We start from the raw sequence: 15,643 nt of genomic DNA, 5'->3' as shown, positions 1-15,643 counted from the left end.
CATTAACAGAGAGCAGCTTCAGCCAGGCCACCCAGAGACATCCTACGGCTGTTCCAACAGAGTCACCAGCTGCTAAAAAACCAGCACCCAGTGGCAACCAGGTGGGTACAGCACATTTATCAATGCACATCAGACCACCAGTTATATTCGGCAGCAATCTCTCTCATTGTCTTTCCTGGCCAGGCCAGTTGATGAAATAATACAATTATCCCTTTGGGTAGAATGTGGTTGCTGTTTGTACAGAAGAATAATAATTGGCCCAATTGTCACATTGCTCCTTTCTCAATAATCCACCATGGATCAGCTTGTTACGTTTGCCCAGTAAAGTTCTAAGGGGTAATGTTGTTCTGTAAGTTAACTTTTCCACTTAAAGTGAATTGTAATATAACCAACTCTGCCATTTTCAAATCTGCCTTTCTGCAAAATCTACAGACAACCTTGGCAGAATTAAAGCCACAACATTTGATTTTTGAAAGTATGTTTTGGGGGATTTTTTGATTTCTTAGAAGTCAGAATAAGTATAGAATTGAGACAATAAATGTGACAAGCCCTTCCACAAATACCCAAAGAGATGTAATGGGATGGGGGGGAGTGGGGTTGGTTGTCGCATCTGTATTATGTTGTACACTCACATCTTTAGCCTCACCAGAAAGAAGAGAGTGATGAAAAGCGTCCTGGTGAGTGGTCATGTTTAAAACAAAAACAAAACGCATATTTGGGTGGAGAGAGGGGAAACGGTAATTATTTTGTGCATTCTCTACATAAACTGGAAAGATTCTCTAAATAAAACAGCACTCGTTAGCACAGCTGGATTCAATCCTCCGAGATGCTGTCAAATGTTTTCAGAAAACTTCAACTGAGTGACGCATTCTGATTGGGATACAGCCGTGCCGCACATTGGTAACAGCCTTAAATTCGGGTAACTCGTCGCTCAGCGCGTCACAGTGCAGAAACGGAAGTTGTTCAGTCAGTCAAGGTTCGTTTGCAGAACTCGTAAGCCTTTTCAAATTTCTGTTGCAGATTTTCTTTGTTGCAGCACTGAAGCTTTTCCAGTTCTTCTAGAGAATACATATATGAAATCAGTGTGTTTTTCCCCCATTTGATTTTTTTTTCCTTCATCAAATATCTCAATAGTTGAAACGTCTGGCAGTTACGAAAGAGATTTAGCATCATTTTAGTCGAATTGAAAGCAAGCTTGTGTCCTTCTGCTATTCATTGTATGACAACATGTAATGCCATGGTTTTTAATGTGTGAAAGAGATTGGTTGATAGGGTGTGCGCTATTGAATGTTGGCACACCTCTGCTAAGAAACCTTAACGAGCGCCACCTGCTGAATTATTTTGTGTAGTTTTTTTTAAATTTAAAGAATTATATCAAAACATTACGTATTACTCCGCAATTCACAGCTGTCCGAAAAAACAGCGTCTCACCCCCCACTCTACACCTATGGCATTTTCGATGGCAGCACACTGCTCAGTTTTGAGGACCAAATGACAGAAGAACAAATTGCCAGCAACGAACTTTTAGATGGAGCCAGGCGGCACGTTAGTGTGACTGAAGAGGATCTCATTGGACTTGAGGAAGAACGCAATGAGAAGAATACCCGCAAGCAGACAGACTGGGCAGTAAATATCCTTAAACAGTGGCTTATTGAAAAGGGCAGAGATGAAAAATTCGAAACTATGTCAGTGGAAGAACTCAACAGTATTTTGAGAGAATTTTATGGCACTGTAAGGAATCATGATGGTAACACCTATAGCATTTCCAGTTACAAATCCATCCGGGCAGGCTTAAACAGGCACCTTAAGATGCCTCCTCACTGCCGACAGATCTGCCTGATGCAGGACAAGGAATTCAGTAGTGCCAATAATGTGTTTCTAGGAGTGCTCAAGATACTCAGAAAGCAAGGAAAGGATGAAACAAACCATCATCCCCCTATTAATGCAGCCGATCTTCGAAAGATCAGAACATCTGGTGTCCTGGGACTTCACACACCTCTTGCACTTGTGAACAAAGTCTGGTTTGACCTGCAGTTACACTTTGCAAAGCGTGGACGGGAAATCCTTCGGGACCTCCCTCCAGATGCTTTTGTCATTAAGCGAGATCCCAATGGACGACGCTATGCGATGCTGAAGTACACTGGGAAAAGTAAAAGCCGCGAGGACCCATTGAAATTGGGCCGGATGTACGACATGCCAGGAGATGTAAACTGCCCAGTCACTTCGCTTGAACTTTATATATCAAAGCTGCCACCAGACCCTCCTGCATTCTACCTTCACCCTCTAAAATTAACACCAGAGCAGTTACGAGAACAGTCTGTCTGGTATAAAAGGGAGCCAATGGGAGTAAACTATCTTGGAAGCATGATGCCTAGAATCAGTATTGCTGCCAGACTCTCCCAGAGGTACACCAACCATTCCCTCAGAACTACAACTGTTCGCCTCCTCTGTGACGCTGGCCTTGGAGCACGGGAGATCATGGCACTTACTGGCCACCGTTCAGAATCCAGTATTAGAAACTACTGGGGAGCTGCAGAATTTCAGTACCGGGCTTGGTCAGACATGTTAGACAATGCAGGGTTCAACTATATTTACACAGCTCCAAGCTCTGTAGCACATGAACCACAAGCAGGAACTTCATCATCTACAGTGACTTTAAATCCCAACACCGTCTCCAGAAGAAACGCCGGGCTCATCTTGCAGAACTATGTCGTAAAGCAGGAACGACTAAAATGAACTTGTAGTGTTGTGAACAAAACTCAATAAGCTACGTAAAATTTAAAAATGAATAATGTATTAAAAGAAAATATATATAGTTCTGAAATGAACAGCCGTAAAGTATGATAACATTGCAATTTCAGTGTTATATTTGAACATGACTCTGGGTCAGTTTTGGTTCTTTAAATTGAGCTTTTGATCAATAGAGGTTGGCTAACTTTATAAGGATCAACCTTTAATTTTTTTTGATCAGTGCTGTAATGGTTCCCTGCTTTATCTGCTTGGCTCAGATACATTTTGCTTGCCGTTTAAATTTACTTGGTTAAAAGGGGGACAGCAAAGATGATGAAGCAGGGAACCTGTTTTGGAGTTGACCGTGGATTCACATCTACAGAGTTGAAGGCCAAGACCTGGAAAAGCAGCGCACAAACTTTGCTGTCCTACCAGAGCTATTGAAGTGCTGAACCTTTGTTGCGGTCCTTATCAAAATGCAGGAATTTTGCAAATATCAATTCAGGATGGATGCAGCTACAGTAAAACCTGCATTTTAATTACAGAGCTGCTGGAAAAAAAACTAAATCGGGCAGTAAATTTTAGGGAGGTCCCCCCCCCACCAAAAGCATTGCATTGGTTTGAATATAATAGTGCCGCACCAGTCCCTTGACGGTGCTAGTTTCATAATGCTGGTTGTATACAGGGACCTGTGACAGACAGCAATCTGATTTCAAACACATGTAATGCTGCTTTTTCAACAAGGGCTGGAGTTAAATTGCAATCCCTATTGGACATGGGGTGTCGAATGACATGGGTGTTTGGCATTTAAGCATACCACTTATGGAGGGTCAAAAACCTTCACATAATGGGAGCAAAGAATATCTGAAGTCACTTCCAGCTAATGAAGTTTGAGAGATGGAAGTCAGTTGTTGTTAAATATATGAAATGTACCCATATTCCCATGTGTATTTACTTTGCTCCTTTCAATCTCTGCAACAATGGGGGCATTTCATTTGCACAAATAAGATGAACTTTATATTGCAATAATATTTAATATTTTGCAAAGATTCATAGAATTCATATTTTAATTTATCAAAATTATTTATGAACTAATAAATTAAATGGTACAATCTTTAAAGGAAAGGGATGCAAGAGCAGAGAAACACGTGGGTTCGTGTACCATTTGTGTACGAGAATCTTTGAAGGTGACAGAACAAGCCTATATGACTTTCTTTTAACCCTTGAGATTCTTGATTGAATAAATAGAACCATAAAGTGACAAAAGGGAGTCATAGAAAAACCTTTAGAAGTCTCTTAAGTGTTATCCAATTCTGGGCGTCGTTAGGAAAAATGTTTAAGGCCATGGAGAGGGTGAGGAAGGGATTTACTAGAATTGTAACTAGGGCTGAAAGATTGGAGTAGCTGGGATTGTTCTCTTTAGCTTTAAAGACGTTGCTTTTATAACAGCACTTTTCATGACCACTAAGCACTTTACAGCTAATGAAATGTTGTCACTGTTATAATGTAGGAAATGTGGCAACTAACTTGCAATCAGCAAAGTAATATTTTTTTCTGTTGATATTTATTGAGGGATAAGTATTGGCCAGGATACCAGGGGTTAACTCCCTTGCTCCTCTTCAAAATAATGCCATGGGATCTTCTACATCCACCCAGTGCTCCGTCTGAAAGACAACATCACCGACTGATAGTGCACATCTCCCTCGGTACTGCAATGAGGTTTCAGCCTTGATTTTATTTTTGTGTCCAAGCCCTGGGATTTGAACCCAGAACCTTGTGATTCACAGGGTGAGTGTGCTACCGCTGATGCACACTGTTACACCAGAGAGAGTTAAAGGGAGATTTAGGTGTTCAAAATTGAAGGGTCTGGATGAAATAAATAAAGATAAATTGTTTCTACTGGTGGAAGGGTCAGTAGCCAAAGATGCAAGATAATTGGCAAAAGGGAGATGAGGGCATATTTTTTAACTTGTTGAGTTAAGATGATCTGGAAAGCACTGCCTAAAAGGGTGTGGCAGCATATTCCATAGCAATTTTCAAAAGACAATTGGATAAATATTTGAAATGGGAAAAGTTGCAAGGCTATGGGAGGAGAAGAAGCAGAATTTGGAAAAACTGTGACCAGGCTTAGATTTCTCTACTGAGGTGTAATCTGAAATTCTAACTGCATTAGGTAGAGTACTGGATATTGGGTGTTACTCCAATGCCACAATCTCATAAACTAACAATGACCATTGAGAGAGCAGGAATGATGCACTTTCATACCCTGAAATAACCCTGTTTTTTAAAAAAAACAAAATAAAGTTGACAAATTAATTAGCTGAATTAAAGTATTAAGTTATGACGTTTATAATGTCTTTATAAAGTTCATCATCTTTTGAGACTGTGACAACTTGTGCCTTTAATGTAGTAAAAAGTCACAATTCTATAGTATCTTAATTAACTAATGTATAAAATAAGACTAACTTATTTTGAATCACGATTGAAATAGTGTTTTGTCTTCTGACCCAATTCTGATTCAGAGGCTATGCTGGCACAGATCTAAATGGCTTGCCATGGCATGAACTTGTAAATTGGGCACTAGTCAGCACCCCCATTTGTTTAGCTGTAATCAGAATCAGGGCACTGGTTAACTAATGTAAGGGTGGTACTTTGCGATATGAGAATACCATTGCTCACTTGCAGGTTTCACTGTACGTTGCCTATAATGTTCTTTAGTTACTTCTCAGATATGTATTACTTATTTTTAAGCTGGCAACAATTAATCACTGTCCCGCGTTCTATTTTGAGAAATAACTGTCATTAGCCTTTTTGAAGACTGGTAGCATCTCCCCTGTCCTTACCCTTTTCCTCTTGCCCAACTCGAGTTTGTTTCCTTAGCCATTCAGAAGCACTTCCATCCTTTCAGTAATTAATTTGTAACATTCAGGATCTAATTATCTGTGCAAAAGTTATCTTGTCAAGGCTGGAGAAGATATTCAGTGCTTTAAAAAATGCAATAGTTGGTTGCACTGCTACAAGGAGCTGAGTTTCTACAACATTATCAAATTCTGCCTTCAATCTTGGGAGGCTCAATGGCTAGGCACTAGCTTGAATGTAAATACCAATCTTGGTGTGTGGCTAACTGAGCAAAACTAGATGGTGTTAGTTTGTGCAGACAGACTTGAATCTGTGGAATTAAGTCAATAGTATCAGTGTAGAATCATTAAATATACTCTTGCACATTTGTATTGTAAGTTTTTGTATTGCAGCAGCTACACCAAAGTGTAAAACAGTGCAGTAAATTATGGCAGTGAGGTGCCATAGGTCTACCATCTAAACCAGATAAACAAATGCAGCACAGTAATAGAACATTAGGGGCTATTTTCCAATCTAATAGAATGTAACCTCAGCTACAGTGTTTTTTTTTTAAAAATGTGTAGGCATGACTGTGCAGAAGCTGTTACTCAAATCACTTTTCCATGCCCTCTTTTTAGATAGACACGAAGGAATCAAGCCTGTAGTCAAAATAAATTGGATGTCTACAGTAAACCAGTCATTCTCTTAGAGTACAGTGACATTGAGGTTTTGTTGTCTTTGAGGCATATGTAAATTGCAATGTAGCTATTGCATTTCCCAAAATAGGGTTTATCCATGGTTGCCTCTTTTTCTTCATCTGCCTTGTGTCTTCACAACATTAAGCTTGGAGTCAACTTTTATACATGTGCTGATGGCACCCAGCTATTACCTCTGATATTAAGTTTCACCTATGTGGCCTCAATTGAGGAACCTGCTAAGATATCATCCCTCCTCTCTACAGTAATTGGCTCCTTGATCAGTATTACGACACCACCACCTCTTTTACGCGCACCCCACCCCCCCTTGTCTTGCTTGAAGATTCTATATCCTGGAATATTGAACTGCCTGTCCTGCCCCTCCCTCAACTGAGGTAGCAATAATATCATACTCCCATGTGTTAATCAACACCCTAAGTTCATCAGCCTTGACCGTAAGACTCCTTGTATTAAAATAAATGCCATCCAGCCTTGCTATATTCCCTTGTGCCTTAACGTGTCTATTTTTGCTCTGCCTTCCAGACTGACTTGGGTTTTTCTTCTATATTTAGTTGTGCATGACCCTCCTACTGTACCTCCACTCTGCAACCCATCCCCCTGCCAAACACAAAAGCGAAGCACGTGGATGCTGGAACTCAAATAAAAACCAAAAATGTTGGAAATACTAAGCAGGTCAAGGAGCAATTGAGTTATGTTTCGGATTAAATGAATATTCTGATGAAAAGTCATCTAGACATGAAACATCAATTCTGTTTCTCTGCACGCAATTGCCACCTGGTCTGCACCATGTTTCTTTGCACACAGTTGCCGTCTGTGTCATGTGCCCCCATTTCCTGCTCCATATTACCTTATTTCTTTTATCATCCAGGGAACCTTGGCTTTGTATTTCCTTTGGCTTTGTGTGTCCTATCTTTCTCCCACATGGAAATTAACCTCCGCTATCTCCCCTTTAAAGACAGCCTAAAGCAGTTTAATCCATTTATTTTACTGTTCAGAAGCCATTCATGGACTATTGGTTGGCATGTAAAACTCATCATTAAATTCTCTTGAGCAAATTAATTTATTTTTATTCTTCCAACAGTGTGCATTTTAAAATAATTAAAGGCCTTTCTGCACTGAAGGGGCCTGACTGATTAGCCCAATTTGCTTGGCAGTTTTATAATCCAGCTCGTTATGGAGAATGTGCAACAAATATGCACTGCAGCTATTGAATGGTGTGTTTTAGAACTGGTGCTAATGGGAATGATATTGCAATTCTATTTAATAGTAAGCGTTGCTAAAACGGTCATAATAAATGTTCTAACTAGTTCTCTGGCTTCACTGGGAGCATAAAACAGTTGTAATATTCAAGTGAAGTAATGAGAGAGTGGGGATCATTGCAGATCTAATTTAGTCACCATTTTGAAAAGTTATACGTTCTGTCCTTTATATTTATATATGACATTTTGATTTAATATTTACAGTTAAATAGCAGGCTATTTAGAAAGTAGAGTTGTTTCAGGTGTGGAGGCTTCTCTAATACAGGGAGTTGGAAGATACAAAATTGAAGTGCTACAGCACCATCATTGATGAGAGGACATAATTACAGCGTGACGCATTTGCGTCCTCAGCTTTTATTCTAAATGCTGACATAGAAACATGTAATGGAAAACTTGATGCAAAACTAATAGAAACTTGACAATAAGAAGCAAGGACTGGTAGACCGGAAATGCATACAGCTGTGAGATTTTTAGTAATTATACTTTGTTGCTGTAGCAGGGACAAAATTAAATGTCCTTTTTAGTAAGCAGCTGGCTAATCAAATACAGTAAAGAGATAGTTGTAATAAGCAAGGTTTCTTTCAGATTTCTTTGTGGGGGGGGGGAGAAGCTGCTATGAAAATGGTAACTCAGCTTGAATGGGTTTTTTTTTTGTTTAATTTTCTTTCTGGGTATGAGGATACTGACGAGGCCTCACTTATTGCCCTAAGGAAGTGGTGGCAGCATAGCACTTGTTTCTATAACTGAATGAGATATTAGCAAGCCAATCATGTAATTTGGGGACTGGAGCCAGACCAGGCAGAGTGGCAAGTATACTCCTCTGGAGGACGTCGTTTTGATGAGTCTGGCAGCTGCCAGCTCTGTTTCATTTTAACAACTTGCCATGATGGGGTTTGACCTCGCAAGGTCCGGGTTGCTAAACAATGCCATGACCACCACAGCACTGTACTGTAACACATTTCCACTAACTGGAGTTCACGATCACTCCAAAATGCTCCTATTGTGCACTACCAGCTTTCAGTACTTAGTGTGAAAGTGCTGTTCCAGACATAAATTACTTAGCTGCACTAGTTGCTATTGATGGAATTAAACCTTGGCCAAAAGAGGAAACCGCTGATAATACACAGTAGGTCGGGCAGCAGCTGTGGAGAGCAAACAAATTGACATTTCAGGATCCGCCACAATCCAAAATATCTGATGAGATTTGGGCATTGTGTATTATGTAACCAGAGCAATGAGGAATTTGATTTATGCAGGCATTGTGTTACAGTCTATTGTCAGTCATAAGTAGGTAGTAGCAAACCATTGAGTTAATCCAGTTGGCTAATGGTTTACCAGTTGTAGGACCAGTAAATTAATTTGTCCACTCATCTCCAATCCTGGATACAGGTTTAGAATTTTCAATTTTTAATCTCCGAGAAATGCTACCTCAGTCATCAAAAGCTCAAAACATGATAGAATGGTGAAAGTGATTTATTCCATCCTCAAAATGATGCTTTAGTGATTTGTTGCCGGTTTTTTTCAATTGTCGACTCAACAAATTATGTATTGTAACAATATTTTCCACCCCAAATTAATAATGAGTAAGAAGGTGTATGTTAGTAAATAAGGTGCATATTCAGTAGAGCAGCACGCCCTAGCTGTGATATTTGCGGTGTCCCATGCAATGCACTTTCTGGTTAGTGGGTAGGGATGCCTATTACCCATCATGGACTATGGCTAATTATGGATGAATGGTATCTGTGCTTGAGAAGGATTATTGACCTGAGCAAGACATTAAAGGCCTTAATTTCCTTACAAATAAGTATCATAAATTACAGTAATGACCACAATAAAGCAATCTTGTGCATATTAAGTGAAGGAACTCCCGCAGAGTAAAGGTATTGTTGAAGTGAGTGGTGGTGTGTTCTATTAATAAACGAGCAAGCCACAAATATTATAAGATTAGTTTTGTGAACTTCTCATGTCATAATTAATGCAGTGCCATACAATTCTTCCCAAGGAGCTTCCTGAACAGGTCAATATCCTTGTACTGTAACATTACTGGCTTACTGTAAAGTATATCATTGCTAAAAGGAAGGGATTTCTGTTATCATGGGCTGAGCTAAGCTAAATTTAAAAACTGTCAAAAATCAAATCTGAAAAATCCCCCATGTTATGAAACGCAATTGGACATAACCCTCAGAACTATCAAAGGATTGGAATTGGTTCTCTTACAATTTTCCTTCTGGATAAACAGTCTTCGATTGTACAAAATCCTCCACACCTTGAACAAAACCTCCAGTTAAACAGTATTAGTTTGATTTTAATATATGCAGCAACTTGCAGAGTATTAAATTGAAGTGTTCCTTTTGGAAAGGGTTTAGCACTGATTCTATTTCAAACTCATGAACTTAAAAAGCCACCTTCCATTTTGAAGGTTTGAATGTCTGCCTGTTCATTTATGCTGCTCCTTGGTAATGGGATTGAAGGAAAGTCCCATACTGTCTCTCTTGCCATTATTTATTTCTACCCCTGACTTCACGACTCTGGCAAAATTTAAGTTGGATGCTTCTTGTGGGGATGAAGTTGGAAAGCAGGTGGAATCTTCCGCCTTTGGACATGTATTCCTAGCTACCAATTCAATACCAAAAAGATTTAAGTTCGTATTGATGAAGTTTTCAAGATGGATTAAACCAATGTGCAAGTTTTTATTTTCATTCTAAGTTACTGGGCTTCAACAGTCCTCCGTGCACAAAAGGGAAAAGATATTGCAATATTCAATATCTGTAGCACTTTAACAATTTTGAATTTTGACGTTTTAAATTAGTTTAGAATCCGTGGGGAAATGAGAAGCAAAGAAAGTCTGTTTTTAAACAATATACACCTTCCGGTTCATTATTGCTATTATATAACGCCTAGGAGCATCTGTTGTACTTTTGTTATTGTTACCTATATTCTTTACATGAGAAGTTTCATGCAAATCTGTGATATATTTGGCAATGAACTGGGCAAGGACTGCTGAATATTCATGATGTGATGCCCAGTAATTTCTAATCTACCACCGATCAATGTATTTTTTTAAAAATATTTGTTAGTTTGATATTATCCATGATTAACATACCAATTTGGGGTTATCGCACATTGTGGAGCTAGAATACTGGCAGAGTTTAAAACCAGTGTGATCTTATTGTAAACTTCCTCTTGTATTTTCTTTTGGTGTAGTGTTACTGAAATGAACTCAGCAGGTGGCGCTTGTTTTAAAATGAAGGCGAAGGAACATTGCATTATTATGAATAATGCATAGATTCTAATCATTCAGATTTTGCACTTGTGACCATGGCGTTATATAATAAATATGGTAATCTTAGTCGATGTGTTTTTGCGAACAGAAACATGAGCTTTACGAACTGATCGGTTGCCTTTGTATGTAGTGAAATATGAGCTGCAATATAATCCTTTACCTTGCAGTGAAACTGACTTTCAAACCAAAATGTGAATCTTGTTGAAAAAATGAGCCTCAACAGTAAATCTGGAAGGCTGATATCTCTTCAATTATCTCCCTCCTTGCTTGTCTAAATCAGTAACACATGATTATATTCTGCCAATTAACATTAAATGTTGCGAGGCAGTATCAGGTGATGGAGTAAAGTACACTGGCTTTCATTTTGGCTAATCCGCAATGTGTAATTCCTCTTGGGTACTGAGGCTTTGTGCTCGACACCCTTCACCGGTCCAAAAAAAAACCCCAAATTGTTTCGAATGAAAATTATCTCGAGTGTGTTGAGCCCAAACCAAACACAATGGCCAATAGTGTGTAGTTGAGTAGCTCCTACTGTGGAACTGGGGACCGAGTTGGCTACTGACTCATCTTTTGATCAGCATTCGTTCCTCCAGTCTGTGGTAGAGTTTACTGTACACTTTGGTTTTGCTGTGAATGCTGTGTTCTATGTTCCGCCTTGTGCTTTGACCAGCTCTTTTGCCTTCTGTTGTGTGCATCCTATTCACTGATAAAACGTGCTTCCATGGGGCCATTTACCTAAAGTCGTTAGAGATTCCCAAATTCTCCTTCTCTCTCTCTCTCTCTCTCCCCCCCCCCCCAAACCCTTCCCCTACCCCACTCTCTGGTAGTAATTTATAATTTGTTTTGAGCAGTGAATCAGAGTAAAGTGTTCACTAGCTGAATTGAATGCCAGAGTGGAAAATTGGGTGAAGCTTTCCGATGATACAACCTGAACTTGGTGTTTCTCAACAAAGTAGTTTCACTTGTTTTTGACTTGACAAGGCCCATAATTCATTTGTCTCCCTACTACCCTGCTCCATGGCAGATTATTGACTCGATCCTTGGTATCTGATATAGTTTGAATATCAAATTTAACTGAAAGTCATTCACTTCTAGTTGATGCGTTGCAGTAAAGATATTGAAAACTTTGACTAAAATGTCACTCGGCTGACTGATCAGTGGGATTGGGTAACATTGACATATTTCCTGTAAGTGGCCCCAGTGAGAGAGCTGCCTAGTGTATTGTGTTTAATTGTCCCTTCATGCTTTACTTCCAGTGCAGACTCTGCATTGTTGCACTATAGACTCAGTACTGTCCATATTTAGCTTATCACTTGCACTTTAATCTGCTTTAACCCCTATTCCATCCAGCTAGTTGTACTGTGTGTGGCTGTCATTTCCTGCTTTAACCTTCTCTATCCCAGTGCAGTCTGTCGCCAATTTTGTCCTGCAACCTAATTAGAGTGCTCTTTGTCACAAATCGGCTGCTTTGTCATTTCAGTAAAAGTGCTGCATATCCATGATAAACTAAGCCTCGGAGTGTGGTGTGTGATGCGTGGCATTGCATTGTCATGCTCCAGTTCACTCTGCATCCTTTCTCTGCATTGATTGTGATCCATCATACACCATGTGGACCCAGAGAGCTGAAGCCTTTGTACTGCAGTGCTTAGCTGTCGCCTCTTCAGTGATCCCTATTCAGTGTAAATCCAGTCAACACTGTAGCCTCATTGGAATGATAAATGGAATTGCAGAATATCTCTCTGTTCAAATAAATGAAGTTGTAACCCTGTGTGGATTTTTCAACTGTTTATTTTCAAAGCAATTAATTGTCCCCTCGATGTTGGTCCGAAGATGCGCAGGTTAGGGGGATTGGCCGTGCTAAATTGCCCCTTAGTGTCCCAAGATCTATGGTTTGGGGGTATTAGAGGGGTAAATATGTGGGGTTCTGGGGTAGGCCTGGATATGAGTCGATGTAGACTCGATGGGCCGAATGGCCTCCTTCTGCACTGCAGGGATTCTATAGTTCCAGATGTGCTTAATTGACAAACTCCTAATTGCAGCAAATGGTGGCAACTTATTTGCAGTTGAATTTACAAGGTGAAGCCACTTCTAATGGCCAGCATCAGCTTGCATATATTTTTCCCTTTTATACCAGCCATCCACTCCTCCCTTTGCTGATGGTGCTGTATCTTTCTGGGATTCTGTTTAATATGAGATAGCTCCCTCAATTAACTAGACGTTATGAAATTCTGGGAATCCTATCCTCATCCGATGTCCACACCCAAACATTTTTCTGTAAGATTTAATGAATAGTGATTAGGAATCTTTGGTTACCCCACCTCACCTCTCTCCAATTTAGGGACACAAGGGCAAGTTATAGTACCCCCTCTACAGCTTCCCAGTGAGATTCACTGACTCAACATAGATCAACTTGTTTAGACATGAATAAAATATATATTTCACCAATGAAAAGCAACATTTTAATTTTCCACTTCAACCTGTGGAAACTCTTAAAAATGGTTCCATAGTATCAGTATTGATCAATTCAGAATCACAGAAGGAAACCTTTCAGACCATTATACCAGCACCCTCTTTGAAAGAGCTATCCAATTAGTTCCATCTTCCTGTACTTTTTTTCATAGGCTTGACAATTTTTTTCTCTTCAAATATTTTATCCAGTGCCTTTTTGAAAGTTGCTGTTGAGATTCTTCCTTCGCCTTTTCAAATACTACATTCCAGCTTGCAACTTGCTGCAATTAAAAGAGAAAAATAATTTTTCATGTCACTTCTGGTTCTTTTGCCAATTTTGACAATCCCTGTTCTCCAATTACTTACCAATTCCCTTTAGAAAACGTTTTTTCCTTATTAATTCCATCAAAACCCCTTCACATTTCTGAATACACAATTAATGAGTGATTTGCATTTTAACTTCTGTTGTACAGAACTGATTTTTTTTTAAATCCATTTAATTATCTGAAACTAGAGGCTACAGTTGCTCCTCTTATCTTTCCTCTGTTTTCTCCCCTTCCCCACAAATAAACAGCTGAGGCTAAGTGAACAGAACTGCTGGGTATACTAGTGGATTTGAGCATACAACATGTCTCCCCCCACAGCCGTTCCTGGCTGCCCCAAGGCTTCCCCCTGCTTCTGACGACAATGTTGAAAACTGATCCATGTAGGTGGACTCTAGCTCTCAACTCTCATCCCCACCAATATGTGGCACCACTTGTGGACGTTTGGGCACGCTGTCTACTAACTATGGATATGTTAGTATTGTGGTGTATATATTGATCAATTACCATCGATTTGTGCAGTTCAGCTCACGTTGCAGACAGAATTTGCAAAGAGGGATGAGGGGGGTGGTGTTGGTTCCTGAGTCCTGATTTCCCAGGACCTGACCACATCACAAACTGTTCAACAATGGTCATGATTAGATGAGTCTGATTTAGTTGAGTGAAGTTCAGTTAAACCAACAGCAACATTACCATAGACTTTTCCTTGGCTAGTGATCAGCCAAATAAGGGCTGCGGTTAATCTATTTGAAAATTATACATCTACCACAAGTTTAAATGTTACATTGAAAGGTGCAATGCCTGCATAGAATTCATAGAAAATGTGCACGCCTTTGTTACAAAACCTGTTGGATACTTCTGATCTGCAACCTGGAATTGAGGATATTACAGCCTTTAAATAAAAGCAAATTACTGCGGATGCTGGAATCTGAAACAGAAAATTCTAGAAAATCTCAGCAGGTCTGACTGCATCTGTGATTAATTATTCCCTAGATGTTGGTTCCGGATGTGCTTAATTGACAAATTCCTAATTGCAGCAAATGCTGACAGCTTGTTTACATTTTAATTTACAAGTTGAAGCCACTTCTAATGGTTAGCATCAACTTGCATATATTCCCTTCTCTGACAGCCATCCTCCCCATCTATTTTATCTTCTTTGCTAATGATGCTGTATGTTTCTGAGATACAGTTTTAATATGAAGTAGCTCCCTCAATTGACAAGAGGTTATGAAACTCTGGGCCACAATCCTATTATCATGCAGTGTCTACACCGAAACATTTTTCTGTAAGACTTAATGAATAGTGATTAGGAATCTTTGGTGGTTACCCCACCTCACCTCTCCCCAATTTAGGGCCACAAGGGAAAGTTATAGTACCCTTCTACAGTTTCCCAGCTGAGATTTACTAACTCAACACACATCATGCATCAATTTGTTTAGACATGAATAAAATATATATTTCACCGATGAAAAGCAACAATTTGATTTCCACTTAAACCCGTGGAAACTCTTAAATATGCTTACATAATATCACTATTGATCAATTAGAATCAGTGTCGCAATACAGAAGGAAGACTTTCAGACCATTATGCCCTCTTTGAAAGAGCTATCCAATTAGTTCCATTTTCCTGTACTTTTCTTTTATAGGCTTGACAATTTTTTCCTTTTCAAATATTTTATCTAGTTCCTTTTTGAAAGTTGCTATCGAGTTTCTTCCTTCGCCTTTTCAAATACTGCATTCCAGATTGCAACTCGCTGCATTTAAAGAGAAAAATAATTTCTTGTCACGTCTGGTTCTTTTGCCAATCTCTATTCTCTAATTACTTACCAATCTCCCTTTAGAAAACAGTCTTTCCTTATTAATTCAATCCCTGACCATTTAACTGAGTGGCTGAAGCTAATTTTATTCATAGATTTTAGGGCTCAAAAGAGATGAGGAGCCACCTCAGCAGAATACACTACATTCCAAGATTAAATATTGCACCATCTGACTAACACCGCTGATGATGTGGAACCAACCAGGGAGCAGGCTGTGCTAGATTTGGTG

General features: G+C 39.4%; 1 protein-coding gene across 16 annotated transcripts in view; it reads left to right on the top strand.

The window, feature by feature from the left end:
* LOC144509131 (activating transcription factor 7-interacting protein 1-like) overlaps positions 1-15,643 on the top strand; it is a 187,920-nt gene that overhangs the window by 157,445 nt on the left and 14,832 nt on the right. For all 16 annotated transcript variants that reach the window (XM_078237524.1, XM_078237521.1, XM_078237515.1 and 13 more), the window contains one exon: positions 10-101. In XM_078237524.1, coding sequence (XP_078093650.1) covers positions 10-101 — 92 coding nt within the window. The remainder of the gene's footprint in view (positions 1-9; positions 102-15,643) is intronic.

This window comes from Mustelus asterias, chromosome 21 (assembly GCF_964213995.1).
Source record: "Mustelus asterias chromosome 21, sMusAst1.hap1.1, whole genome shotgun sequence".
Classification (NCBI taxonomy): Eukaryota; Metazoa; Chordata; class Chondrichthyes; order Carcharhiniformes; family Triakidae; genus Mustelus; species Mustelus asterias.
The sequence above is the reverse complement of the archived record's forward strand: the minus strand, read 5'-3'. Positions and strand labels throughout refer to the sequence as shown.